Source organism: Leucopleurus acutus, assembly GCF_964270905.1.
Source record: "Leucopleurus acutus genome assembly, chromosome: 2".
Classification (NCBI taxonomy): Eukaryota; Metazoa; Chordata; class Mammalia; order Artiodactyla; family Delphinidae; genus Leucopleurus; species Leucopleurus acutus.
Genome location: NC_139143.1, coordinates 161,678,833 through 161,702,695, shown reverse-complemented (window position 1 = coordinate 161,702,695; position 23,863 = coordinate 161,678,833). Strand labels below are relative to the sequence as shown.

The 23,863-nt window shown below is 55.2% G+C and overlaps 1 protein-coding gene and 1 pseudogene across 3 annotated transcripts in view; both read left to right on the top strand.

Annotated features, from left to right (window-relative positions):
• The window catches only part of LOC309958711 (bone morphogenetic protein 8A), a gene marked incomplete at both ends in the record, with an annotated part of 40,452 nt that extends 19,900 nt beyond the window's left edge, over positions 1 to 20,552 (top strand). The window contains 6 exons of one of the 2 annotated variants that reach the window (XM_082834822.1): positions 2,614 to 2,803; positions 3,235 to 3,383; positions 16,410 to 16,604; positions 17,393 to 17,472; positions 18,030 to 18,140; positions 20,403 to 20,552. In XM_082834822.1, coding sequence (XP_082690948.1) covers positions 2,614 to 2,803; positions 3,235 to 3,383; positions 16,410 to 16,604; positions 17,393 to 17,472; positions 18,030 to 18,140; positions 20,403 to 20,552 — 875 coding nt within the window. Of the gene's footprint in view, positions 1 to 2,613; positions 2,804 to 3,234; positions 3,384 to 16,409; positions 16,605 to 17,392; positions 17,473 to 18,029; positions 18,198 to 20,402 lie in introns of both variants that reach the window. The other variant, XM_082834821.1, reaches the window with a different exon arrangement.
• On the top strand, positions 5,064 to 14,764 carry LOC309958248 (succinyl-CoA:3-ketoacid coenzyme A transferase 2, mitochondrial-like; annotated as a pseudogene). The gene is made up of 2 exons: positions 5,064 to 6,516; positions 14,515 to 14,764. The product of its transcript is annotated as a succinyl-CoA:3-ketoacid coenzyme A transferase 2, mitochondrial-like (transcript).
• Positions 20,553 to 23,863: the final 3,311 nt, after the last annotated feature.

The following is a 23,863-nucleotide window of genomic DNA, read 5'->3' as shown; positions in this document are numbered from 1 at the left end:
AGGGTAAGTACCTGATTGCTGACAGGGTCAGGGCTGGGACCAGAAGCCCCAGCTGCAGGTCAGAGCATCTACCCTTCTCCATGCTGTTTTAGTGGCTAAAGCAGGGGCAGCCAGCCCAGGAACTACCATAGGGGACATCTAGGTCCCAACAAATTTTGTTTCTTAACACCAGCTTTTGAGAAACATCTTCCCCTAATCCACAGAAGCAACTACTGAAAAGCTGTACATTCACGTGGTTCCAGCAATGAAATGGGGTGCTCTCCTTTGGCTACTTATGGTAATGTCCAGTTTAATGACGTTTTATCAATTTCCGATGAAAATCATTTTCCTAAAAATGTCCCACCTCTAATGCTTGCCTGGAACACTGGGGCAGGCAGTTTCCCGTGCTGGAACTATTGGGCAGGGGTGGGGGGTTGGTGGGGGCATGTATCGATTTCACAAACCCACAGGACAGAAGCTTGGATCTGAGGTCAGTCCAGGTGAAGAGGGCTCGACTCAGCACAGGCGGGCCCCCAGGTCAGCAAGGGAGGGAGGCCACAGAGCTCGGTGCCCGCAGGAGCTGGAAGGTTTGTGATTGTTCCCTCAGTCCTGGATCCAACATGAGTCAGTGTCAGGCCTGCAGACAGAGGCTCCCAGTGACCCACCAAGGATCACCCACTGTGCCTTGGGGGCAGACATACTTAAGAATGCTTTGAGAGGGGTCGGGCTCAGGGCGTGGCTGAGTGACCCCTCCTTATTCTTGGGGTCACACCCTGTGACAGCCAACAGCCTGGACCTATTTCATCCTGCAGATCAGGGATGCTTACACAGCCATGTAACCGAGGTGGTCTCTGCAGTTACCGAATCCATGGAAATTGTCCCCAAAGCTCTGTGTGGGAGTGTGTAGGGAGGAGGGGACTCGTGCGGTGATATTCATGGCGAGCATCGCTCGGGCAAGGTCCAGAACCCTGCCCTCCACATCCTGCCTCTGTGGGAGGACACGGATCCTCCTATGACACGCTGCCCCTGGAACAGCCTGGCTCGTAGGTGGGCATTTGCTGCGGGTCCAGCACCCTGTCAGATGATGGAGGTTCTATTTCCTCTCCTCCCTGGTCAGGGGATGAAACGCCCATCTCCTGCCCAAACATGTGTCCACTGGCCCCGCCCAGCACAGCTGTTTGCCCATCCATCACCGGACCAGGTCTCCACCGCAAGGACAGGAAGTGCTCCCACATCCGCCTCTGCCACCAGCCTGGTGACTTGTGGTCGCTGAGTACAGTAGTCAGAGAATTTTTAAAAAGACTCACAGACATGTAATTAAAATCTCAGTGTTGGTTTTGGGGGAAGGCTCTGGGAGGCTCCCGCCCCTGCTTTGCGGAAACACAGATTTTTAGTGTTTGAAAGTGACAGGAGGCTAAAGTGAGACGCTCTAAATATACTGTCCTGGGCATTTCCGGGCAGCTGGGGAAATATGGGGTTTATTCTGCTCCTGCGGTCTCTTGCCCAGACTGTTAGAGCAGCCCTGCCACTGGCCTGCCTCGGGTCCCCTCCAGCCTGGGCTTTACCCTCGCCTCCACACATAGCTTCCACTCTACCCTTAAACCACGCTCCCTTGCTGCCCAGAGCCCTGACGCCCCATTGGCCAGAGCACAGCCCACGCTCTGAGGCCAGAATTCCAGCTCTCCGCAGTTAGGCCACAGCCAGACTTATGCCCTGAGCCGCACATTGCGGGATGGTGGGCGGCCCCAGCACCTCACACCTGTGCAGGACCTCTGTCTAGAATGTCTTCTCCCCCACCTTATCCACCTACCAAGAGTCAGTCCCATCCTTCAAGGCCAGTTCAGGTGTCACCTCCTCCGGGAAGCCTGCTCAGATCATGCCATGGGACCCTCCAGCTTCCCCAGCACTTGACCCAGCATCTCCAGGAGCTATCATCCTACCTCGCCTCTTCCTGGTTCTTTCCGTGTCTCCCTCCGGCCCCGCTTCCTGCTTCCCCTTGTTCCAAAGAGGGTCCTGCCGTCCTTCCACCCTTTGCTGGGCTTTATGGCTGTTGTTTTCCCTGCCGGTGCTGTCGTTCCGCGGCTCTAGGCCTTTGCTCAGGCTGGACCCTGCCTCTGCAGCGTCCTTCTCCCTTGACATCGTGGCACATTCACTCTCACCCCTCAAGGCCCAGCTCCAAAGCCCTCTCTCCCCTCAACTCCCATCCACGTACCGGCTGACTCCGGGAGCCCCGTCCTGCCCAGGTGCACTCAGCTATGTCCCTGCTGCCACCGTGGCCCTTTTCTGCCTTGGGTCTGACGTCCATCTCCCCAGAGGAGGGACCTGTCCTGTGCCCATCTGTGGGTCCCAGAGCCAGCAGGGTGCTGAGCGGGGCAGGCTGGGTGTGGGGCTTGTGGACCAGACATGGACACTGCCCTTGTGGCACCGCCGTGTGCCAGGTGCCGTGCCAGGTGCCTCACGACACAGCTCCCCGAGCCCTCTCGGCACCCAGGAGGCAGAGCTGGGACAAGCCTGTTCTCGAGCAGGGAGCAGTCCCACCCAGACTGCCCAGGCCCCCAGATCCCACCCGGCCCTGCCCACCCCGGAGCCCGAGCTGGAACCACAAGTGACCGCCAGTCCCACTTTGTCTTGCAGTGGAGCGGGACCACACCCTGGGCCACCAGGAGCCCCAGTGGAAGGAGTTCCGCTTTGACCTGACCCAGATCCCGGCGGGGGAGGCCGTCACGGCAGCGGAGTTCCGGATTTACAAGCTGCCCAGTACCCACCTGCTCAACTGGACCCTCCACGTCAGCATGTTTGAGGTGGTCCTGGAGCAGTCCAACAGGTGCCTGCCCTGCGCCCCGCGGGCCCGCTCAAGCCTCTGTCGGAGGGTCCGGCCCAACCCTCGGTGCCAGGGGGGACATTTCCCAGAGAACAGAAGGGGAGCTTCCTGGGCAGCCCACCCTCAAAGGACAAAGATGGTTGGCCCGAGGCCTCGTGTCACCGTGGGGAGAGGCCCAGCATCAGTCCTGGATTCAAGTCCCCATCCTACTGTCCTAGCTGTGGGACATGGGCAGGTCACTGAGCTCCTGAGCCTGTTTCCGCATCTGTACACGGGCACAGTAACACCTTTGTACGGTAGACGCAGTGAGAAAAGGCATGTAAGGCGCCAGAGCCAGGCGGGGTAGATGCCCCACTAATGGTCCCCCAGGAGGGCACTGGAAACACAAAGGCAGCTGTGCCGGCCCTCGGTTAATTGTTCTTTCGTGTCCACAGGGAGTCTGACTTGTTCTTTTTGGATCTTCAGACGCTCCGATCTGGGGACGAGGGCTGGCTGGTGTTGGACGTGACAGCAGCCAGTGACCGCTGGCTCTTGAACCGTAACAAGGACCTGGGACTCCGCCTCTATGTGGAAACAGATGATGGTAAGACTCGGGTCAGCAGCGAACCTTCCCCTGGGGGCTCCTCCGAGGAAGCTGCTGGCGGCAGGCGCAGCTCGAGCCCCTCACGTGGCCCCGGAGGCCTGGCCTTTTCCACCTGTGCTGCTGGGGGATACCTCCACCCCTCCGCGGGGGCTCAGTGGGTAGAGAGTGAGGTTCCCGCAGTGCAGGACAGCAGGAGACCCCCTACCAGCCGAGAGTCCCTCCTCTCCTTCTGCAGGACCAACAGCTGTGTTGCTCAGAGTGAGTCCATGTTTTCCCTCCCCAAGAAATGGGAGATTCTTTCTACTCTACGGAGCTGCCTTCTGCACCAGGAGTTTCCGTCCTGGGCTGGGCGAGGGGAAGCGCTCACACCCTCAGGCTCTGAGGCAGAGGCCTGGGTGTGAATCTCGGCTCTGCAGCCTTCTAACTCGGTGACCTTGGCAGGTCACTTACCTTCCTAAGCCTCGGTTTCCTCATCTGTAGAATGAGGATTCACACCTTCATTCATTTAGCAGGTGTTTGGGGGAGAGCCTCCTGGTGGGCCCAGGGTTGGTGTGTCTGCGGTTCAGCGGGGACCACCATGGCTGGAGTACAGGGGGCTAGGCAACGGCTGTGAAGAGGCTGAGAGAAGTGGGCAAAACAGTAACTTGAAATAAATGTCATCTTATTTAATAGCAGTGGAGGGGGACAGGATCTGATTCAGCGTTCTATAAAACAACCCTCTGAGACACTCCCCCTCAAGGGGGTGTAGCATCTCTCCCCCTCCTTCAGTGTGGGCTGCGCTTACAGACTTGCTTCCCAAAGTATGCCGGGGGCTGGGGCAGTACCTTTGCAGGGGCAACCTGAGCTGCACCCCTCAGCCGGGTGCTCAGGCTCCCATGAACACGTCATGTAGCTCCCAGACACCCTTGATCTGACGGAGTGGGAACAGCACTTCACCTCCATGGTCTTCGTCCCCAAAACCCAGAACCCCAGTCTCACCATGAGAAAAACATCAGACAACCTGAAACTGAAGGACATTCTACAGAACACCTGCCTGACCAGTACTTCTCAAAACTGTCAAGGTCATCAGAAAACACGGGAGGTCTGAGAAATTGTAACAGCCCAGAGGTGCCTAAGGAGTTGTGATGACTATATGCCAATGTGGGACCCTGGGTGGGATCCTGGAAAAAAGACACTGGAAAACTAATGAAATCTGAGTAGATCGTGATATTTAGTAAATAATAAGATACCAGTATTGGTTGATTAGTTGTGACAAATCTGGTTCCAGGACAGTACGTGCTGGGGACACAGGTGTGGGAACCGCTGACGTGCAGGTGGATCTGGGGGCAGGGGGACGGGAGTAACGCGCCGGGGAGGAAGGGTGACGATGGAGAGGAAGGAGACGGCGCCCAGGCTTCCCCGGAGAGACGTCGCCTCGGGGCCTGCGTGCGCCGGTCCCCGGATCCCTCCAGTCCCGCCTGACGGTCCGGACCGGTCCCGCCTCCCGCCTTCGCGGCCCGGGAAGCTCGGCGCCTCGGGCCCTCGGAGCGCGGAGACGGAGCGGGGCGGCGGAGGAGCCAGCCGGGCGGCCGCATCACCGCCGGGGGCCCCCTGCCCTGTGACGCGCGGGCGGGGCGCGCACAGCCGCCGCCTGTCCCCGCTGGGCCCGGGGCCGGAGCCCCAGCCGGAGCGGAGCGGACGATGGCAGCCCTGCGGCTCCTGGAGTCTGCGCTCGGGCGCCGGGTCCCCGCCGGCTGCTCGGTGCCCGCGCTGGCGACGGGCGGTGTGTGCGGCTTCGCCAGCAGCGCCCGCGCGCGTGCCAAGTCCTACGCGGACCCCGTGGAGGCCGTGAGAGACATCCCGGACGGCGCGAGGATCATGGTACGGGTCTTCGGCCTCTGCGCGATCCCGGAGAACCTGATAGGGGCGCTGCTCAAGACGCGCGTGAAGGACTTGACCGTGGTCAGCAGCAATGTGGGGGAGGAGAACTTCGGGCTCGGCCTTTTCCTGGGGACCAAGCAGATCACCCACATCGTCTGCTCGTACTTGGTGGAGAACTCGCTCTGCGAGCACCGGTACCTGGCGGGCGAGCTGGAGCTGGAGATCACACCCCAGGGCACCCTGGCCGAGCGCCTCCGCGCGGGGGGCGCCGGCGTGCCCGCCTTCCACACCCCCACGGCCTGCGGGACCCTGGCCCAGGAGGGAGGCGCACCCAGCAAGTGCTTAGAGGACGGCCACATCGCCATCCTGAGTCAGCCCAGAGAGGTGAGGGAGTTCCACGGACAGCACTACCTTCTGGAGCACGACGTCACGGCCGATTTTGCTTTGGTGAAAGGGTGGAAGGCCGACCGGGCAGGAAACGTCATCTTCAGGGCCAGCGCCAGGAACTTCAACGTGCCCATGTGCAAAGCTGCGAGAACCTCAGTGGTGGAGATTGAAGAAATTGTGGACCTGGGGCCGTTTGCCCCAGAGGACATCCATGTTCCTAACATGTACTTAGAGGACATCCATGTTCCTAACATTTACTTAGATCGAGGAATACAGGGGGGAAAATATGAGAAAAGAAATGAGCGTTTAACGATGCAGAAAGAGGATGATGAAATATGCAAGTCTGCAGATAGTATAAGGACACGGATCCTCAAGCAGGCAGCTCTTGACTTTGAGGACGGCCTGTGTGCCAGTTTGGGCATAGGAATCCCTCTTCTGGCCACCAGCTACATCAGCCCCACTATAACCGTTCATCTTCACAGTGAAAATGGAATCTTGGGCTGTGTCCGTTTCCACTGAAAGAGGAGGTGGACGCAGATCTCAACAACGCGGGCAAGCAAACAGTCACCCTTCTTCCTGGGGGCTGTTTTTTCTCCAGCGATGAATCATTTGCCATGATTTGAGGGGGACACATCGACCTAACCTTGCTGGGAGCCATGCAGGTTTCCAAATATGGTGACCTGGCTAACTGGATGATACCCGGCGAGAAGGTGAAAGGAATGGGGGGTGCGATGGATCTGGTGTCCAGTACCGAGACCAGAGTGATGGTCACCATGGAGCACTCCACCAAGGCCAGTGAACCCAAAATTTTGGAGAAATGTACCATGCCGCTGAATGGAAAGCGGTGTGTGGACTGAATCATCACCCAGAAGGCCGTGTTTGACATGCACAGGAAGGGAGGACTGGGCTTCCCTGGTGGCGCAGTGGTTGAGAATGCACCTGCCAATGCAGGGGACACGGGTTTGAGCCCTGGTCTGGGAAGGTTCCACTTGCAACAGAGCAACTAAGCCCGTGCGCCACAACTACTGAGCCTGCACTCTAGAGCCTGTGCGCCACAACTACTGAGCCCGCGCGCCACAACGAAGAGTAGTCCCCACTCGCCGCAACTAGAGAAATGCCCGCCCCAACGTAGCCAAAAATTAATTAATTAATTTAAAAAAAAAGAGAGGACTGACCCTGATCGAGCTCTGGGACGGCCTGATGGTGGAGGACATCAAAAAGAGCACAGGGAGCACCTTTGCCATCTCCCCGAATCTCAGACCCATGCAGCACGTCTAAACCTAGCCGGAAAGTGAACCTTGGTCCCAGAGCGTGTGCTTCTCCCTTTAACCTCCTGGATTGCATCCTGAGAAAGCCGCAGTCACATTTCTGCATTTCACCAGCATCTGGCCGGCTTTCTCCTGCCATCCCAGACTGGCTGCCACTGGATAGGCTTTGTTCTCTGGAGAGGGACATGCCTTTAATTAAAAACAAAAGGAAAACAGAGGCACTGACCTTATATGTCCTGTGAGTTCTGAGAAAGCTCTGCTCCAATCACCCTCCTCCCTGTCTGTGGTATTTACATTAAATTCTATGCAGCTTGAGATGATCCCATGGGAAAGGTTTCACTGAAGTGCCTACTTTCGTGAGTGGATAATGAAATATGGGAAAAGTGATGGGGGAGGAACTGTTACCGAGCCCCAGCTCACTCTGCTCACTGCGTGACAGGCCAGTAAATCAGGAGATGAGTTGTTGAGACAAGGAAGAACGACTTTAATTGGAAGGCTAGCAGATGGAGAAGATGGCAGACTAGCGTCTCAAAAAACCCATCTTGTCCTAGTCCCAATTCAGGCTCCTTTTATACGATCTTGTGGGAAAAAGGGGCAATGATCTTTCTGGCTACTTCCCACTGAACAGCGGTGATGAGGGGGTAGTTGTGAAATGGAATTGATCAGTTTGGGGTCAGGAATATTCCTTAAAATTTTTAGTAAGCAATACAGTTCTCTTTCTTTATCTACAACTATTTGAACCTGATGAAATCCCTTCTACAAGGAAATTTTCACCTCAATACTTACCCTTTTTGCAGAGCAACCTCAAGTCTTCTAAGGGCTCGCAGCCCATTGCTCTCTAGGCCTCTCAGGAGTTGGGTAATTTTCTGATGACAGTGGGGCTACTTTAACCCAAGTGTGATGAATCCATGTCTTTACTCCAGCTGACTTGACAGATGAGTGTGTGGTAAGTAATACCACATGTGGTCCTGTCCACCTTGTAGTCAGATGGTGCTCAGGCCCTTGTTCTCTCTAGATTTTAAGGAGGACTCCAGGCAGGAAAGGATGTAGGGCTACCTCAGTTGGATAGGCAGACCTACTGGAAGCAAACTCATGAACAGAGGTTAGTATAGTGCCCGGAGTTTTAACATAACTGGCAACTGCTAGATCTTTCAGAGCATTTATAGATTCTCCCTCCCTGGCAGGCGCCTACCATACAATAAGTCAGTGGGGCGTAATTTGAGCTGCTTCTGGGAGCCCCTCTGATCCGTGGCAGGGCAACTGACAAGGCCTTATCCCAAGGTAAATTAGCCTCTTGACATATTTTAGCAATGCTCCTTTTTAATATGTAATTCATTTTCTCAGTTTTTCCTGTTGATTGTGGCCGCCAGGATGAACGTAGCTTCCAGTTAATTCGCAGTGCTTTAGATACTTGTTAGGTTATGGTGGAGACAAAAGCAGGCCCGTTGTCACTTTGAAGGGGGTTAGGCAGTCCAAAGAGGGGGATAATTTCCTTAAGGTGGACTTTAACCACTTCAGAGGCTTTTTCTGTCCTGGTGGGATATGCCTCCACCCATCCTGAAAAAGTGTCCACAAATACTAGCAGGTGTCTGAAATTTTCTGTGGCTTGAGGCATTTGAGTCAAGTCTATTTGCCAGTCCTCAGTGGGGCAGGTTCCTCTGTGTTGAGTTCCCATTTGGGGAGGCCTGACAGCAGTCTTTGGGTTATTTTTAGCACAAATCATGCAATTTTGAGTGACTTGCTGGTTGGTCCTTTGTAGGTTCGGCCCCATTATATATTTTTGTCCTCTGTAGTCTAAGTAAGGGGCTCAAGTTCACGTTCCTTTAAAGCCTCATAGAGGAGCTTTAGTATGAGCCTATCCATAGTTCGGGATCCAAATCCGACAAAATCCTGCCATTCCCAGAGACCCCCTCATTTGTCTGTGAGTCTTGGGTGTTCCCAAGCCTGCAATTGCCCATTTTCTATCAGGCAAAAGACCCCGCTGTCCTGGAGGAATGACAAAACGCAGATATGTGACTTGTTTCTTACATACTTGGGCCTTTTTCTGGGAGACCTTATATTCACAATTGGCCAAATAATTCAGCGTTCTTATGGTATTTTGTAGACACATCATATGCAAGGATTGCTCTGAGCAAATCATCCCCATATTGGAGTAGGAGTCCTTCATCCAATATTAAGTTTCTCAGGTCCCTAGCCAACATCTCCCCAAACAAGGTAGGGGAATCCTTAAATCCTTGAGGCAGGACTGTCCAACAATACTGTTGGACTACCTGTGTTTCTGGGTCCTGCCATTCAAAAACAAACAGCTTCTGTGATTCTTCTGCAATAAGAATGCAGACAAAAAGCATCTTTCAAGTCCAAGACTGAGAACCAGCTGAATTCTCCCAGAATAGTTGTAAGTTGTAGATACCACAGGGTGCAAATCTTGGACTATTTCATTAATAGCCCTCAAATCTTGGACAAAGTGACACTCTGTTGAGTTTGGCTTTTTGACGGGGAGGATAGGGGTGTTAAATGGGACCTACCAGGTTTAACCAGTCCTGTTTTCAAAGGTTTTGAGAACTGGCTAAATTCCCTTTGGGGCCTCTTGCCTCAGAGGGTATTGTTTTAGATTAGATGTCCCAGTGTGCCTTTTTAAGGGGATTTGTATTGGCCATGTATTTTTGGCCTTCCCTGGTGTGCTATCAGCCCACACTTCCAGGCTTACCTTTTCGTAGACCTCTGGTGGGTGCCGGGGAAGAGCTCTGTCTCCTTTTCTGGGGCATCCATGAATGCCATCTGTAGGCTTACAGTGTGGGCTGGTGGGACCCTGATGTCAAGCTGTCTTGGCAAAAAGTTACTTGAGCATTTAATTTACAAGGGAGACCTCAGCCCAAATGAGGGATTGGACACACCAGCATACATAAGAAACTGTGTTTCAGGGTGAGGTCTCCTCATTGGCATAGAGGTTGTAAGAAAGAAAAATTTTGTACCTCTCCAGAAACTGCCATGAACTGGATGGATTGAGATGTTTTCTGTGCCACCTTGGTGTTCATCACAGAGTTTGTTGCACTCGTATTTATCAGAAAGTCAATCAACTTGTCCCACACTATCAAAGGTACCTGGGGCTCCTGTGGGGAAATTGTAATTGGACGCCTCAAGTTCAAGGGAGCCCCCAGGCCTCTTCATTCATCATCAGAGTGTTCCTCTCTTTCTACCATATGAGAGGCTCCCATCTTTCATTTATTGTTTTCTTTCTTATTCTTTAGTCTAGGGCAATCTTTTTTCCCACGCCCTTCCTCCTTACAGTAAGCACATTGTTCCCTTCTCAATGGTGACTTACCTCCCTTCCAGTTACTTGCCTTCCAGGAATCCAATGCTGCTGCCAGAAATGTGGCATTCCGTCTTGCATCCTCTCGCTTCTGTCGTTGTTCCCTGTTGTTGAACACTTTAAAAGCAACATCTACCAATTGAGAAGGGTTCATTCCAACTGCACCATCTAACTTTTGTAATTTTCTTCTTATATCTGGGTACTTTGCCCAATGCAGGTCATATTTACCTCATATTCTCATATTTTCGGGGGTCTCAGGATCTACATCAGTGTAGCACCTATAAGATTGATAAATTCTTTCTAGAAACTCTGATGGATCCTCAGTGGGTTTTTGTTGTATCTCCTGAATTTTGTTTACGCTCTTTTGCCTAGGTACTCCCTTTGGTATACCCACTAAGATACACTTCCTATAATGCTTTAGGAGCAGGCTACCTCCATTATTAGGCTCCCAGTCAGGCTCAGCAGCAGGAACTGTCAGATCTGCTTCTGGAGTTCCATCTGGATCTGCTGGATGAAGCTAGTGTGCTTCCTCTTTAGCCTTGTCAGTGACCATCCTTCTTTCATCCCCAGTAAGTATCATATTCATACGAGTGTGAATGCCCAAGAGGGATGGTAAGTGGCAAAGACGGAAGTGAAAATTTCAGTCATGCGGAGGGAGTCCTCTCGGTAAGTAGGGTTATAGTTTTTCCAATTAAACAAATCTGATGTTGAGAATGGCTTGTGCATCCACAGAAACCCAGCTGGTTTAAGAAATGCATCTGCATTAAGGCCTCCTATAGGATATTGGTGCAAGGGAAACTGCCCTGCTCCAGCAGTGGCTCCTAGTCCAAACTGGGTGCCCTGTCAGGTCTTAGATGGTGACACCAAACCTGGCCCCTGTGCCCCGGAGGTTAGCATAGGAACTTCTAATTGATCCCCATAAGTAAATGAAACAGGAGGCGGTGAATATGTTGGTGGCATGTGGGCGGGGGGTGGCCAGAACAACTGCTGGTGCAGTCTGCTCGGCCAGTGGGGGAGCCGGGCTGGCCAGAGGGGGGTGTAAGTTTCAAAATAACATGTCCCCACTCTCACTTTCTCCCCTTCCTGTTGTAGAACAGGTTTTCCCTTGGTTTTCTCTTTCGACTGCTGTACCATAAGGTGGCAGCAGTCTGACTTCTTTTCCTCCTGTTACAATAGCATAAATGCTTCTACATACAGAATCTCATCATTTTTACCTGCTCTTTCACAAAACAATTCTAACTGCAAGATCGTATAATAAGTGAGCGATTCAATGGCCACTGCTCTCCTGATCCTAACATATACTGGGCCACACACTATTACAATAAAATATCTTCTCTTCTTTAGTCATAGACCCACAGCTATATTTTGCCCATTTATTTAACGATACGCCCCAAAGGGCTTTCCTTAGGGACAGATGAAGTATTTCCCATATTTATAAGTTCAGTGGGTTTCCCTGGTGGCACAGTGCTTAAGGATCCGCCTGCCAATGCAGGGAACATGGGTTCGAGCCCTAGTCTGGGAAGATACCACATGCCGCAGAGCAACTAAGCCCGTGGACCACAGCTACTGAGCCTGCGCTCTAGAGCCCGCACGCCACTACTACTGAAGCCCACGCGCCTAGAGCCTGTGCTCTACAACAAGAGAAGCCACCACAATGAGCAGCCCACTCACCGCAACTAGAGAAAGCCCATGTGCAGAAACGAAGACCCAACACAGCCAAAAAGATAAATAAATTAGATAAATAAAATTTTTAAAAAGTTCAAGAACAACAAAACACAAAAAGCACAAGCAAATTCTAATACCAAAAGCACAAAGAGATTCCATCAAGAATGAATGCAGTATAGCTGATTCACTTTGTTATAAAGCAGCAACTAACACACCATTGTAAAGCAATTATCCTCCAATAAAGATGTAAAAAAAAAAAATGAATGCAAAACAAAAGCCAACAAACTGGTTCACAAAGCGGGTAGAGTCCAACAACAATTCCGCTCTCCAGCAGGGCACCCCAATCAAACGAACAAATTGGCTTTTCCCTTAAAGGAAAAAAGCCCAAACTGAGAGGGGAAAATGTTCCCAGTCGTATATACTGGAGCTACTTACCCTTCTATGTGAGACCCATCTGGCTCCCAAATGTTGATTCCCCACTTCAGCTGCCCAGCGCTGGGGCAGCCGGTGCCACTTCAGGGAATTTTGAAGGAAAGATCCTCAGGACAAATGGTCCCGGTGGCTGCTAGGGCCTTACCTGAAAATTCCCCAACAGAGGCCAACTAGCCACAAGCACCAAGGGTCCTGGCCGGCTCACCAAAATTTGTTGCCGAGCCCAAGCTCACTCTGCTCAGCAGACAACAGGCCAACAAATCAGGAGACAAGTTGTTGGGACAAGGAAGAACAACTTTAATTGGAAAGCTAGCAGACTGAGAAGATGGCAGAATGGTGTCTATGAAGATGGCAGAAGAGTCTATATAAGGCACTGTTTTATTAGAACCATAAAAACATACACACTTACATGTGAACTTGTAACTGGGAGAAACGCTGTCTGAATGTAAGATGGTTTTCCTTTGGCCCTTCTGACTTTCCTTCGGGGACCTTTCATTTTGTCACTAAGTTTTGTTTCCTTGTAGCCTCACCTCCCCTGCCTCTCACATGTCTCCTCCTCGTCGTAGCTAAATAGATGTCTCTAGAAGGGAAGCAAGACTGTTTAGGCGGCCAGTAAACTGGTAATAGGGGCAACTGAAGGCAGAGAGACCGTTGGTGCAGACATTTCTCTGAGAAGTCTCCTCTGTGAACAAACGGCTCGCCTGTGTGTGGCCAAAGGCTGCGACTTAGGATGGGAGGAGTTCTACAAACCTGACCGATGGACTTAGATGGGTTTTTTCATCTCAAATCATAGTGTTCCTCTGTCGTCCAGATCAGACACTTAGACCCTTCTTCTCTGTTACGGAGCCTAAACCAGCCTCTTGTTCATACTCCCTTGAAACCCATGAGGGGCAGTGACGTACTTCATCCTGAATCCACAGTCTCACACACTAGACAGAAAAAAATGAGTTTCCGTTTGCGTGCGTGCGTGCGTGCGTGCGTGGGGTTCAAACCCAGGCCTGCCATGGAGGCTGCGCTTTCTCAGTGCGGCTCTAGGGCTGCACAAAATGGATGGGAGCCCGTGGGTAAGAACAGGAAGCTCCAGCTGGTCAAGGAAGGCCTCTCAGAGAGGCTCCCTGCGGCCTCACCCTGACGGGAGGCCCGGATCCTGGAGTGGAGAGACAGTGCCCCTGAGGGGACAGCCACAGAGTGTCAGGGGACCGTGACCAGGCGGGCAGTGGATGGACGTCACTGAGTGGACTGTGCAGCACCTTCTGGGGAGGAGGACTGATCTGCCCTGCGTGGTGGGAGACGTCTTCCAGCGTCAGCCTGGGACAGGCAGAGGTTCTAGAAGCAGACGAGTTACAGGTCTGTTAAACAGTAGCAAGAAGGAAAAGCATTGAGTTCCTAGTTCTCATGCGGTGAGGAAATAAATAACCTGTGGGACAAAAGCACACCTGGTCCCAGCTGGATCCCCTCCAAGGGTTTCAGCCAGGCGTCCTGATTGTCCTTCAACGTGGCACGAGGGTCACATCCATGACCGCAGGCTGAGGCGGGGCAGGGGCTGCAGGGAAGGGGCAGGTGGCACCCAGAGCAGAAAGAGGCCTTGGGGAGAGATGGGAGCACTCTCGGTCTGGCCCAGGGGAGGGGGCATGAATCCCCAGGGCTGGGATAGGGCAGGGGAGCTGCCAAGACATCTGGGCCCTGATGGGGTAGACTCAGAAATGGGGGGAGGCTGGAGGTGTCAGGGGCCTTCCTGGCCCAGAGGAGCAGCATCTTCATCTGCGTCTGCGTGCTGGGGGAGGCCACAGTGTGGCCCCCATCTCGAGGTGTGGCCACACATCCCACGTCTCTCACAAAGGGGACAGCATGCCTGCCAGCACCCTCACAGTTCAGGTCTAGAGGCAGGGACCCTGGGCCTCAGAGGTTCCTGAAGTTCCTGCCTCTGCTTTCTGGAAAGGGTCCCGCCAGAGCCAGGCAGCCTGGGGGCCACCACCTGGACAGCCGGGGCCTGCTCTGTGACCCAATCTCTCTGCGCCCAGGAGACCCCAATACGATCCTTGACCAGACAGTCGCACAAGAAAAGCCTACAGTGAGCACAGCCTCGGGAGCACCGAAGGTCTCCCTGGCCTCTCAGTGGACAGGGCTCTCCAGGGACTCACAGGACAGGGCGGCTGCACACACAGGCCTGGAGGGCTGCCGGGCCAAGGCCGCCGCATGTGTCCACCAGGTGTGGAGCTCTGCTCCAGTGCCGCGTGGACGACAGCCGCCCGCCTGCCCCCGTCGCTCCACGGCCTCCTCCTGGTGCCCTCACGGGCCTTCCCTCTGTGGAAGGGCTGCTGTGTGTCTTGTGGCTCTGCATCCTCACGGGCCTGCTGTTCTTCCTCGTGACCCTAACCTGCCATGACCCAAACTCCCCGAACGGCTTCTCCCTGGGCCCCTTCCAGTGTCAGCTCCTGTCTCAGCAGGGTCATCCCTGAGTGGCACCTCTGATGGGCCCAGTGCATGTTTGTGGCAGGTGATGTCATAGGTCAAAGGTTAGTCTCTGGTCGATTAGCTGTTTAGTCAACTCTGGCCCATGGACTCAGGGCTAAAGCACAGCTGTGTAAGGGCCGGCGATGTCCCTGACCTGTAATGTGCAGTGGAGGATCATGAGACCCACTAATAGAACACACATGTTTATGTGTGTGCACATGTGTACACTAGCTGTATAAATGCACACGTGTGTGTACACATACATATATGGGCTTGTGTGTCTATGCCTGTGCATCACTGCTGCAGCACTGGGGTGAAATGTACCTGGAAGTGGGATGTTCGGCCCTGGGTTTTAAGAAACATTAACAGTGAGCTTGTAGTCATGTCCTGTTGTTTAGTGTGAGAAAATCCCACAGGGAAAGGAAATGAAGAGGTTCTATCACGTTTTCATCTTTATGATGAAAGCCAGGAAATAAATGTCTAAAGATGAACTAATATCTAAATATTCAGATATATCTACTCAAAGGAATTTTATACATTTGAAATGTTCATAGTTGAGACTTAACAACCAAGAAAATGTTTACGTGGAAAAATTGGGAAAAATACAGACTTCTTTCTTACGCTCACAATTGAAATTAACATATGAAAATATCCCAGAAAAATGAAAATGATGCGTTGTAGCAGGGGAGGGGTTTATGGGTGGTAGTTTTTCTAAGGTTCTTTACAGTTGTTGTTATAATCACTTTGACAATTAAAACACAAGAGGTCATTGGAACTGCAAAGCGGCACAGGAAGATAGCTCTACTGGTGGAGGTGGCTTTTCCGGGGCCGAGCAGTGTGTTCCTCCGGCCTCCTCAGGCTTTAGCAGCTGCGGGTAAAACCTCAGCTTTACCAGCATCACTGCTCCTAGGCTGAGGCCCCAGTCATGTCTCTGCCCACAGCCTTTGCTCTCTTTCTTCCTTTTCAAAGCACAAACCCGCTGGTTGAGAACTTAAATGGATAAGGAGGGCTCTGGAATTAGATGCACGTGTCTGAACGTGGACTTGGGTAAATGTCTCTGTCCGCGGAGCCTGGGGTCTCGTTTGGGGGCGTCGGTGAGTGGCCTGCTCTTGGGCGGTGCTCAGCAGAGCAAGCACTGAGTCCTGGCAGCCGCTCCCGCCAGTCGAGTGTTGTAAATCCTACTGATCCCCAGAAAGGATGGGGTGGAAGGTAGAACTCGGGCGTCGGGGCCCCGAGATGGATGGGAACCCTGGTTCTGAGAGTCCCCGGTAGTGGTGCTCTGAGCCGTCACCGAGGGGCTCTGATGCTTCTCAGGGAAATGATGGGTCTGGCGTCACGATGAAGACTGGTTGAGATCATCACGTGAACTGACTGAAAGCTGTAAAGCGCTGTCACAACGGGCGGTGCCCTGGACCATCACTAATCCCGAGCCTGTGCTCCCGAGGACCCTCCCCCGCTCCTGCAGACCTGCCCGCTGGGGGCTGGGGCTGGACTTGGGACTCGGGTCTTCAGAGGAGGAAACCGAGGCCCAGTGGGTCCCCTGTAGCCTCAGGCTCCGTGCTCCTGGCCCGCCCACAGAGAGGTCCCTGCTGTGTCCCCGTGCAGGGCCCCACCCTCGAGTGACCGCTCTCTCTGCTCTCTCCGTCTCAGGGCGCAGCGTGGATCCTGGCCTGGCCGGTCTGCTGGGGCAACAGGCACCGCGCTCCCAACAGCCTTTCGTGGTCACCTTTTTCAGGGCGAGCCCCGGCCCCGTCCGAGCCCCTCGGGCGGTGAGGCCCCTGAGGAGGAGGCTGCCGAAAAGAACCAACGAGCTGCCGCCCCCAAACAAACTGCCGGGGATCTTCGGTGAGGTTGGGGACCAGGTGGTGGGGACAGAACCCTCCTGGCTTCAGTGGGGTCAGGCTCATGGTCAGTCACCCAGCCACCTTTCCTGACACCACTTTGCCCCTGCACCCTGGGGACCAGCCACTGCACGGTCTCCAGGGCTCTGAGCATCTGCCGTCACTGCCCCTGCTGCCCTGAAGTCCCTTCCTGCCCTCCCTGGCTCACCAGGCCCCCCCCACCCCACCCCGTCAAAATCCGGTGCCCCTGGTGGCCCTCGGTGCTGCCCCGGGCGCCCTGCAGGATCCAAGCGTTTCTGTGAAGGTGTCCCTACCAGGCCAAGCCCCTGGGGATCAGAGCCCCCTGGTGCTCTCCTTTCCTTCACGGGGAGCCACGCTTTGCTTGGTCTCAGTGGGAGCCACTTGTCCTGTGGAATGGGCGTGGCTGGAGAGGCGGATGAGGTCAGGGGTGTCTCCAGAGGAAAGGAGGAGGGGCTGCTGGGCGGCAGAGGGTCCCCGGGCTGCTGAGTGGATCATGGGGAGTCACAGGCTGAAAGTCAGGGGAGGCTGGGCTGAGCGTGGGGTGACTGTAACCACGGGGAATCATCTGGAGCCGTCGAAGGTTCTTGACCAGGGTCACGGCGCCAGCAGAGCTGCAGAGATGGGCTTTATGAGACCAAATGGGTTAGTTTCCCATCGTTCATTTACTCAACAAATGAGCCCATCAGGGCGTCCCCCACCTCAGGAGCTCCCCGTGGTAGGTGCACAAAGCAGGAACCCCAGCAAAGACCTCGCCCCTTCTGTCCCCCGCAGACGACGTCCACGGCTCCCACGGCCGACAGGTGTGCCGTCGGCATGAGCTCTATGTCAGCTTCCAGGACCTTGGCTGGCTGGTAATTCCTGACTCTCCTTCTTTCCTAAATGACAGTCCCCACCTTGAAGATGGCAAGTGTATGTCCAAGAGGAGGTAGAAACATGGGGGATTTGCATTTTCTTGTTTTATTTTCCTCTGTGTTTTTCCAAGTCCTCTAAAGGGAGAATGTGTTGCTTTTGTAGTGAAAAGTGCTTTTTTGTGAAAACCATGAAAATGGAGACTGTCTGAATCCTTAGCCATAAAATGTCAGAGCTGCAGCAGGAAAACTGAGGCCAGGGTGGGCAGTGCCTCTGGCCTTTGCTGTGACTGGGGGTGGGCTGGGGAGGACGAAGCTGAGCGCTGATGGCGCATGAAGGGGACGGAGATCGTGCCCAGCCCTGTCTGCTGAGGGTCTTCTGGTGGATGTCAGACCTCTGGGGGAAACTGCCCTGGGAGGGGCCCGAAGGTGGGCTGGTGGGCCCTGAGGCTGAGGGAGGGTAAGGGGCAGCCCTGAGTTGTGCTGTGACAGGTGCTGGACTGGGGGGCTCGGGAGGGGCACATGGATGGGACTCACCTTCTCCCATTACCTGCCCCCAGGACTGGGTCATCGCCCCCCAAGGCTACTCAGCCTATTACTGTGAAGGGGAGTGCTCCTTCCCACTGGACTCCTGCATGAATGCCACCAACCACGCCATCCTGCAGTCCCTGGTCAGTACCGCGTCCCTCTGCCTGGACGCCCAGGGGAGGGGTTTGCGGAGGAGAGGGGCGCGTGCAGCCAGCAGGTGATGGCAGCACTGCTGTGTCAGGGAGCTTTCTCTACATGGAAACTGTAAGGAACGGCACCAAAAACGGAGGAGAGCTTAAACAAGCTTTATTCGGGTACGCTCCCGGGCGAGGTTCACTGGCCCGAGAGAAAGTGGCCAGAGAAGTCGCGCCCGGGCGAGAGTTTGGGCAGAATTTATAGGGGAAGAAGGGAAAGGGTTGTGGTGAATCCGGGAGGGCGCAGGGTATTCCTTATTTGGTGGTCTTTTCGGGTATCGTGAGGGACCGTTAGTCCCGCCCCTCGAAAGGCGGGAAGGCTGGGCCGGGTGGAAAGTCCCCAGGTCAGTTACTGGAACTGGGTGGTCCGGAAAGTCTCCAGGTCAGTTTCTGGAACTGGGTGGTCCGGAAAGTTTCGGTCTGATGCAACCTGTGAGTCTGATTGCGTTCCCCTGCCTCGGGCCAGTTGGCCTACAGAAACCTTTCTGCGTGCACGTGCAGTGAAATCCCACAGCCGTGCAGAAACTGGTCCCCGTGTGGGCCACCCCCAACCCGTGCACCTGAACACACGTGCACGTGGGGGACTTGCACGTCCATGCGGTGGGTACCAGACTTACAAAGGCCCGCCTGCTGGTGGTCAGAGGCACAGCCCGTGCATGATAGGCGGGCATCCCACACGGCTACTTGTGCCCTCGGAACACACACGTGCACCATGTTCACTGGCACGTTCGGCCTCCTGTGTGTCACACACGCCCTCAGGGTCGGGGTGGGTGACACACGTGTGTGTTCTGCCCCCTCTTCCTGTGCAGGAGTCCCCAGGTACCCCGTGCGCCTCTGGTTTCCCCTCCTGTTCCTTTCCCGTTGGCTCTTTTTTCTGGGTCCCTCTGGGCTCTTTGTGTCTCTACAGGCTTTTGATGCCCCGGTGTCTGGGGAAACTTTAAATGCTGAAAAAGTTTCTAATAGGAACACTGTTGCTGCTGCTTATCGCTAAGTGTTTTAAATGTTTTTTACTGCTGAGGCTTCTTTTTAGAACATTGACCTGGACACTGCAGTTACAGGTTGTTCAAGGTGATGCCCTAGAGCAAATGAGTTAAGGCAGCATGGACCCCAGGATAATGCCTCCTTTCCCAATGGTCACATGGGATTTGCTGGACCCCTGGGGAGCTGCCTTCCTTGAAGAAGGTCAGGGGTGATGGAGCCTGTCCTGGCAGCAGGCTGCTCAGAGCTGGGGCTTCTGGGGTAAGGCTGGGCTCTGGGGACCGGGGGCCAGGCTGCCAGACAGGGCCCCCCATGAGACGGCTTCGCCCAGGTCCTGCTCAGCGGCCTCCGTTAGGCCTGGGAGGTCCCGGTGGATGGAAGCAGGCTCCCTTTTCTCTCCAGCCCCTGAAAGGCTGGGGGGCTGCCTTCCGGGCCCTTCCATGTGGGGCCCCGATGAAGAGTCCAGGGTGAACGGCAGCTCATCCTGCCGAGTCTCCAGATAAATATTTTTGTAGAGGCTGCAAGAGCTCACTCAGTCGGGCTGTCTTTAGGGGTAGAGCTGTTTGGAGGAGGGTAGCGGAATCCCCGTGCCAGGTCCCAGTCGTGCCGCAGCCTTGGATTCAGCCATGGAACTGGTCAGGTGACTCGGTTCCTGTGCCCTCAGTGGTCATCTGCCCAGAACAATCTCTGCCTAGAAATCGTTACGAGGGGTGGAGGTGCTTTGAGAAACAACACTGTCGGACACCCCAAGGGTGAGCCTAGAAGTCTGGCCGCTAGCAGGTGTAACACGGACCTTCACCGGCTCCCAGTCTGGAAGGGGAGCCGGACCAGAAACAGCTCATGTGGACAAAACACCATCAGAGACGTTGCAGAAGCGCAGGGAGGAGAGAGGAGCAGAGGGGACCCCGGGGGCGCCGCTGCAGGGGCGCAGGCAGGACCTGGCACACGTGCCGGGGGCCAGCAGGGTCAGGGTCGTCCTGTCTGAGGGGAGGGGCTGTGACAGGGGCCACAGGTGCCCAGGCTGGGCCTGAGGGCAGCGGCGGGGCGGGGGGAGGGGTGGGGGTGGCCAAGGGGGCGGGGCCGGAGCAGAGTTCGTGCCAGCACCTGCCGGGCTGCGGGGCGAGATGGCGCCGGGGAGGGGCGAGCGGCTGCAGGCCGGGCGGCAGGAGCTGGGGGCTGGGACGGGGTCCCCGCGGTTCTCACGCCTCTGCCTGCCGCCCCCCTCCCCGCCAGGTGCACCTGATGAAGCCTAACGCGGTGCCCAAGGCGTGCTGCGCGCCCACCAAGCTGAGCGCCACCTCCGTGCTCTACTACGACAGCAGCAACAACGTCATCCTGCGCAAGCACCGCAACATGGTGGTCCGCGCCTGCGGCTGCCACTGAGGCCCCGCCCCGCCTGCTGCGCCGCCCCTACCGGGGCAGGTCAGCCCTCCGCAGGGGGCACCCCCTAACGCCTTCACATATCAGGCAGGGCGGCAGCGAGGGCGCCCCTCCGCTGCCCACATCCTGCCAGGGGCTGGTCCTCCCCAGGCCCCTCTGCCCCGCCCCCGCCCGGCGCCTGAGGCGGTGGCGGAACTCCGGCCTGGTGGTCTGCGTCCGCAGCAGGGTCCTACCCCAGCCCCCTCCCCAGAGGCACGGGCTGACCGTTCTTTGGGGCTGGCAGAGTCCTGTCTGAGGACCTGCCCTTGTTCACTGCTGGCCCAGCTGTGGGCGGATGTGGGACGAACTCAGAGGCACCTGCAGCCCAGGATGGCCACCTCAGGCCCTTCACCGTCCACGACAGGGTCTGGGGATGTGTAGACAGGTCCTAGTCCATCTCCAGATGCCTGCCCTTCCCAGGTGCAAAACTGGGCATTTCTGGGCATTTCTGTTAGAGTGTGGAGTTGCCCTCGGTGGGCTATATTTGTGGATATGAATTACCAAACCGCTGGCCACAAGGAGGCATGTGGGTTGCCTCCAGAAAGAGCTAAATGAACAGCATGATTTAGGGCCAAGGCCGATGGCATTCATCTTCCCTGTCTTCCTCCCTTGACCTGCCTCTGCTGTCTGGGGAAGACGTGCAGGGTACGGACACTTTAGGGAAACAAAAAATCCTGGGGGCTTTATTGACCCCGTCTGTCTGTCACCATGTTGAACCATCAGGAGTTCAGGTCTGTGGAAGTTATCTTTTTGCTGAGCCAAGTATGGTGGATACATCGGGTGGCCCAGGGTGACAATGCCCAGCACGGGTGACAGTTTCCCTTAACCTTCTGCACGGCAGTCATCAATAATCAACCTTGATGTTTTCTATTCAAATCTGGATAGAATTTCAAAATGACCAGCACAGAACTCCAGGTGGCCACCACCAACAGGTTAGAGTTGGCATGTGGAGTGAAAACTCTCTGTCATCTCCTGCCTCCAGTGCTCTGGGACACGGGGCAGCCTGGGGCCAGGCGTGGAGCGAGGGCAAGGCTTGTTAGCACCTGCCCGTGTCCAGAAGCTGTCAGAAACAGACTGTTCAGCCAGGTCTGCGTCACCCTGTGTGCCCAGGAGCCCTGTCCTGTCTCTCGGGGCCTGTGAGCCAGAGAAAAGGCCCCGGTCCCAGGGGAGTGACAGGAGGCAATTAAGCTGAACTGGGTGGGGCGGTTCCCGGAAACCTCTGCTCTCCTTGGAGCAGCCGCCGGCAGCTGGAGTGTTTATTTGATTTCTGACTTGGTAAGCCTGTAATTTACCCGGTGGAGCGGACTGCGTCCAGCTGCCCGAACCCTGAAATACTGTGTCATTAAAAGCACAGCTTGGGCCCGCCCAAACCCACGGGCACAGCCCAGGATGTGCAGCCATGGAATTCACTCTGCGCGCCAAGGAGGGGCTCCGGGAGCGCAGGTCTGGCAGCAGGGGTGGAGGCTGGAGCCTTGCTGCAAGACAGCAGCCCCTCCGCCTGGACCTGGGAGGGCCTCTGGGAGCCAGTGCACAGGAAGTGACCCTCCCCATGGACAGAGGAAGTTGGTGGTCTCCTCTTTAGCCTGGGGCTTTGAGCTGAGGCTGGCAGTGAGCGGACCAGGTACCAGCCCAAGTGTCAGGAGACCCGTATTCTGGCTCCAGCTCAGCCACTGATGTCTGGGCAAGTGCCCCCTGATCCAGGGTTCAGTTTCCTGTCTCTGGCATGAGGCATACAAGGACTCTCACGTCTTCAAAGGCCGTTCCAGCCAGAGAATCTGCCTGCCACTCTGGCCATCTCTTCTCAGAGAGCCAAGACATGGCCTGAGTGCCCAGCTGTCCTAGGACTTGAAACCTGCCATTTCAGGGCCTTATTCAGTGCTCTCTCCTTCCAACATCAAGGGCAGTGGAGGCTTAGAAACGTTTGACAAATGTCAGTGTTAGGTTTCTTCAGTGCCTAAGCACATAACCTGGCATGGTTTGGGGCACCAGGGAAGTTTATGAAGTGAATGTTTTGAAGATGTGGACTGCCCTGCCCTGCCCTCAGAGGTGTAGAACAAAAGGAACATAGGATTGTGATACGACTCCCGTTTCGTGCAATAAAGCCAAAAGTCCAGCAGTTATGGCCTTCCTGACACTTCTAGCACCTTCAGCCATCCAGGTGGCCACCAAATGAAATCAAATAGAAAAGGCTTCAGAGAAGGGAGACAATTAAGGACGGAAAGCTGATGAGGTGGCAGTGGTCAGTCACTAGGCCCACCTCGTTTATCTGGTTGCCCTTGGCAGTCTGGGTCACATTCAAGGCTGCACATGAGAAGCATAAATGAGGGCGGTCAGCTCAGGCTCACTGGTGGCAAAGTAAAGCACTGCCGGAGAGGGTGGGCCCAAAGGAACAGCAGCGCCTGGGGCCATGCTGTGTGGGCACACTGCTCTGTCACCTCACCCCTGGTGCACATCTTCATAACCGAAGCGTGATCCTGGCCCAGAGGCCAGCTCATCGGGTGAAGCCCTATTCTTGTGTGTCTCTATGTAGGGAAGTAGGTGACATTCTTCAAGAAATTCCCTGTAACTTCATAGGGAAGGAAGCTGTGACAGGAGAGGGTGAGCTTTGTAGCTCGCAGACCCGCTGGCAACAAGCCCTGGCTCTGCCTCTTGTTGATCTGACCACACTGCGCACCGGGCAGCCGGCTCCTCCCTCTGTAGAACGGGCCCAGTGCGGGGAGCAGGTCTGTTCGGAGCACTCAGCACTGGGTCTGCACACCTGCACTGAATGAACAGCATTATTAGTGGCCTTATTTTATTATTTTTTTTTGCGGTACGCGGGCCTCTCTCTGTTGTGTTGCAGAGCACAGGGTCCGGACGCGCAGGCTCAGCGGCCATGGCTCACGGGCCCAGCCGCTCCGCGGCATGTGGAATCTTCCCAGACCGGGGCACGAACCCATGTCCCCTGCATCGCAGGCGGACTCTCAACCACTGCGCCACCAGGGAAGCCCTAGTGGCCTTATTTTAAATGAATTTGCAAATGTGGGCCTCTCCCACGTACCTTCCTATTAAAACCCACTCCTCCCAGAATGTGTCCTTGGAGGTGCTGCTGTACTTTCTTCAAAGCTGTGCTTTTCCTAAAAAAATAAAAACTTGGTAGTCTCCTGGGGTGAGGTGTGGACCCTCCGTTTGGGGGGGGGGGGGTGCGTAGCGGCCAGCAGGGGACATGGCAGCGTTGCCCCCTCTCTGTCCTCCCACGGCCCTGCTCACTAGTGCAGCTCAAGGGGAAACTTTCT